Source organism: Pollicipes pollicipes, unplaced genomic scaffold (genome assembly GCF_011947565.3).
Source record: "Pollicipes pollicipes isolate AB1234 unplaced genomic scaffold, Ppol_2.1 Scaffold_2555;HRSCAF=2994_pilon_pilon_pilon, whole genome shotgun sequence".
In the NCBI taxonomy this organism is placed as follows: Eukaryota; Metazoa; Arthropoda; class Thecostraca; order Pollicipedomorpha; family Pollicipedidae; genus Pollicipes; species Pollicipes pollicipes.
In genome coordinates this window covers 139,461-144,471 of record NW_023596136.1, presented here as the reverse complement: position 1 = coordinate 144,471, position 5,011 = coordinate 139,461, and the positions used below count along the sequence as shown (strand labels likewise).

Genomic DNA, 5,011 nt, shown 5'->3' with positions numbered 1-5,011 from the left:
CCTCCCACGCCTTTTTCAAATGCATCACATCACTGCCTCCTGCGCTCTTTCACGGGGACATGAGGCCTCACCTTACGCTCTCCTCACATCTGGCGCTGGTTCGGGGCCAGGGTCACGCGGCGCTAGCGCTCGCTCTCCAGCCTGCGGTGCTCGGCTGTGACGGCGAACATCGGGCCGTGTCCCGGCACCACGAGGTCGGCCTCGGCCAGCACGCGGCGCCGGTTCGCCATCTGGCGGTCCGGGTCCTGACTGCCGGCCGACCGCCACAGGCTCGGGTCGCGTATGTCTTCCTCCCGCTCAAACAGGTCGCCTGCAGTCACGGGCCCGGGTCACGCATGGCATCTGTGGGCTCACGTCGGCCACCTGAGGTTACTAATGGGGCCGTGCAGGTCACCTGAGACCGGGGCGCCGCAAGGGTCACCTGAGGTCACATACTGGGGCCGAAACGGTCACCTGAGGCCGCAGACTGGGGCCGCAACGGTCACCTGAGGCCACAGACTGGGGCCGCAACGGCCACCTGAGGTCACAGACTGGGGCCGCAACGGTCACCTGAGGCTACACACTGGGGCAGCAACGGCCACCTGAGGCCACAGACTGGGCCGCAACGGTCACCTGAGGCTACACACTGGGGCCGCAACGGCCACCTGAGGCCACAGACTGGGGCCGCAACGGTCACCTGAGGCCACAGACTGGGGCCGCAACGTCACCTGAGGCTACACACTGGGGCCGCAACGGCCACCTGAGGCCACAGACTGGGGCCGCAACGGTCACCTGAGGCTACACACTGGGGCCGCAACGGCCACCTGAGGCCACAGACTGGGGCCGCAACGGTCACCTGAGGCTACACACTGGGGCCGCAATGGCCACCTGAGGCCACAGACTGGGGCCGCAACGGTCACCTGAGGCTACACACTGGGAACGCCCGGGTCACCTGAGGCCACATACTGGGGCCACACGGATCATCTGAGGCCTCAGACTGGGGCTGCACGGATCACCTGAGGCCACACACTGGGGCCGCACGGATCACCTCAGGCCTCAGACTGGGGCTGCACGGGTCACCTGAGGCCACAGACTGGGGCGGCACGGATCACCTGAGGCCACAGACTGGGGCTGCACGGATCACTTGAGGCCACAGACTGGGGCCGCACGGATCACCTGAGGCCTCAGACTGGGGCTGCACGGGTCACCTGAGGCCGCAGACTGAGGGGGTGTTGGCTTTCTCACCACACCGCAGAGAGGGTGGAGTTCCAAGGTCAGGAGTCACGCTCGCAATGCTCGAACATAAGGCCGCATCAGGTTATAAACTGGGGTCACACTGACCCTCCTAATCCAACAGTCTACATCGGTCACAGCAATGTCATAGGTGGCACTTCCGCTCGGGTGAGACGCGAACGTGGTCGCAGAGTGTCGGGTCGCAGAGTCCAATACCAGCCAAACAGGTTTGTCAAAAGGGATCACCCGCTGGGGCCATTCAGGGCCTCTCTAAGGTCATCCGCGGGGGCCAACCAGGGCCTCCTTAAGGAAGTCACCCGCTGGGACCCTCCAGAGCCTCCTTAAAGGGGTCACCCGCCGGGACCAACCAGGACCTCCTTAGAGGGGTCAGCCGCTGGGACCATCCAGGGCCTCCTTAAGGAGGTCACCCGCCGGGCCCACTCGGGCCCACTCCTTATATAAGTCGTATGAGGATACATTTTCGGTGCTAACATGCTGAAATTAGAGAAAGGTCCCACGTGCATCAATTTGGATCACAAGACAATAGGAGAAATATATCAAATGGAGGGGAACAATTGACTACGTACGTTGACCGATGCCTCATTCATTAACGTCTGATGCCCTTACGCCCCCCTGACACCTATAACACGCCCCTTCTGCCAGGGTGAGAGGCAGGTGACGCCGGATAGTCTAAGCAGCTGAGACCGTGTGCGCCGTAAAGCTTCAATGACGAGGACATCAAACGCCCGCCCCGCTAGACGCGTTCAGGAAGTGAGCAAGTGCAAATGCATGAACGGAAGTCGTGCCGTCTGCCGTGACGATACGTCAAAGCACGCGTGGAACACAGGCATCGAAATAAATCCGGACTTCGGGCTTCGAAGTCAAATCCAAAGCTAAGGCAAGGGCATGGATTTGAACTCTGCACACATGGGGCCAAAGTCGGGCTCAGCGCTTTTGATTTTAGAAAACGGAAAGCTAAAGCGGACCAACAATTAAAATTACGAGGCCGAAGCCGAAGCGGAGTCAAGTGCACAGCGTTGTTGTAGGAAAATTCAACCACTCCCGCAGTGTTTTGGGAATATTAAACTCTTTTCGCAGTTGGCTAAAACTGGATGGAATCGGACAATGTCATGGAAAGACTCTGCAAACCGAGTTGGCGGTTTCGTTAGCATTACCGACGATATTCTTAGAAACGTCGTTCTCGTCTGGCGTGTCAGTCTGTGCACAACTCATCGGACAGTTCGCTCCCCTGCCATCGTCAGCCGTTCATTGGTCCTGGAATGGCCGGTTATTTGGGGGTCTCCGACCATGTACACGTCGAAGCTTCGACAAACTGTATCGCACATCGCAGTGTTTTGACGGCAGCAGTCTTTTTTAGGCAACGTTGCGACTGCAGCAAACAAACCACCACGAGAAGGCAGAAGCCACCAGCTCAAGATCGCATGCAATCGAAATTGCAGTCCTCATAAAAATAAATTTTCAGCCAAAGCCAAAGCCATCTCTAAAAACGACACAAAGCCAAAGCCTGCCGTTTGAAATGAAACAAGGTCGAGGCCGTTCAACCGTCGAAAATGACCCAAAGCCGAAAATGGCGACTTCGCGACTCCAAAACCCGCCTCATGCCGCTGCCTGATGAGGCTATGACGTGGACCTGTTAGCGTACAGCCGGAGGCGTGCAGTCGTCTCGAATGCCGTGACACAGCCGTGCCAACAGTGCCCCGCGATGGGACCACTGTGCCAGTGGCGCGGGCCGGCGCCGCCCTCACGGCGGCTGGCGGACGCCGCCCGCGGTGCCGCACGCTGTACCGGCGATGATGACCAGGCCCTGGTGGCGGCTCCGCACGCGCACGCTGACGTCCTCGCTGGTGTGGCCCGGCGTCGCGATCACGTCCACAAACTCGGACAGCTTGTACGGCTCTGCGGACGGGCGCAGAGGCGTCACAAACCAGGGGAGCAATGCTGGGTTGCCACAGGTGCCACCGACTGTTGCATGGTTTGACGGCTTTGGAGGACATGAAACAAAGGAAACTGTTAGCAACGTAGTCTGTGTCTGAATTTAGCATCAGTGCCTTTATCCAAGATGGTGGATGGATGGCCACCACAGTCCCACCAGAATCAAAGTCGTGCAGCGTAAAGACGTCCCGCCGGGAGACGCACGTGCCCACCACATGGGTGGCTGCCTGGAACAGGTTCAGGTTGCCCACATGATCGCAGTGTCCGTGTGTGGCGACAGCATAGCTTATGTCTTCTGGCTGGAGACCGAGTGACGACAGGCCTGCCGACAGTGTCGTCACGTGACATGCATTGCTCCTCAATATCAGATGATCATAGCCCTGAGAGAAAACAGGTACATCAAGGGTGTTTTCTATCATCACAGGTCATAGCTTATTTCAGCCACTGCTTGCCTCAGGGACCATCAATAAGATATCACTATTAAGTGTGGGTAAGCAAGGTATTGAAGGATACCTGCACCAAGAATCTGTAATCATTGGGCTCAGGCTTACCCTTAATAACTATCCTTCATGCCCATCATCAATGATTGTCATCCATATTCCAGAATAAAATTCCACTTGCTACACAAGCCTAACTTGCTGGTAATCACAAAAACAGTTATGAAGCGCACAACATTGGCCATACTCCACATTCTTCAGAATCCTAGATTTAGAGGCCTATGACCTACTAGTCATTAACCAAAACCCATGCAAGACCCAAAGCCGGGGTGATCTGGTTCATGAAAAGCTCATAATTAATTGAAACTCGTACAAAACATTTACCAGAGACCCTGTCACAAACACAAGATGTCCATAAACAAGCTAAAGCACACAGAACATGTTAATATAGGACCTGTAACTTTTGAGAATTCACCATTTGCAGATATAGTTTGATATAAAAATCATTACCCACTCATGTATCCAATATATAAGACCTGCACAAAGCTTCACCTGGTCCATGCAGATATAAGCACAATAGCATTTGAAGACTACGTATCCACAGCTTACAATTCTTAGAAAGCACTTCATGTTGGCATACCTTGTTAAGTTTCATGGAAGAACTATGAAATGATTCTGAATTTTTTGCATGGAATCAGCTGCTACCCTATACATGTTACACAAAGCATGTTTTATAGCATACTGGGGCACTGTCATCACAGATCATCACACAGATACCTGTAAAATTAGCTCATTACACACCTGCTTGCATTCCAACATTCTTCAAGGGCAGTGTTCAATTTTGATATTTACGCTGTCTTTTTAACGTCAATGTATTTACCTTGCAGTACCTTTTCTGCATCCCAGGCAGTCATGGTATCCACAATAATGTGTGGAGGTCCCTCCACAACGGAACAAGTGCAGTTTGCTCGCATTGATTTCCCGTCACCCTCTAGAACAGAATATCCATCCACAAGAACGTGCACTTTCGGGGCCGACATTTTCGATGTAGTTGCTTATATCCAGGAAATATGTGGCTAACAAACACAACGCAACTAGCGTGATCTAATAAAACGATGGCCAGCGCGGCAGAACTTCACGTGGACAGAATGTCGTTCATGCGCCAACCCTAGCACCTTGGCGCCCTTGTTGGCGCCAACAGGTTCAAGAAGGAAGGGACAAAACAGTTGACAAAGCATGTTGGTATTCTCGTGCCCTGGGCTCACGGAGCCGGTGAGCACCAAGCGTTTACCACTCGATGACGCTTGGTCCATGTCCTGTCCGATGCAGTACCGCAGGCAGGGGGAACGCGCAGGGGCGTGTGCCACCCCTGGAACCTACGATTAAGGGCCCGAAAGGCCGGCCGGAGG

At 54.9% G+C, this 5,011-nt stretch overlaps 1 protein-coding gene across 1 annotated transcript; it reads right to left on the bottom strand.

Moving 5' to 3' along the window:
- Positions 1-66: 66 nt before the first annotated feature.
- On the bottom strand, positions 67-4,764 carry LOC119102955 (metallo-beta-lactamase domain-containing protein 1). Its single transcript, XM_037226408.1, has 4 exons — positions 4,483-4,764; positions 3,323-3,487; positions 3,019-3,129; positions 67-310 (listed from the first exon to the last, which is right to left on the bottom strand). The coding sequence occupies exons 1-4, from the start codon at positions 4,640-4,642 to the stop codon at positions 123-125; spliced, it is 624 nt and encodes a 207-aa protein (XP_037082303.1). The 5' UTR covers positions 4,643-4,764; the 3' UTR covers positions 67-122.
- Positions 4,765-5,011: the final 247 nt, after the last annotated feature.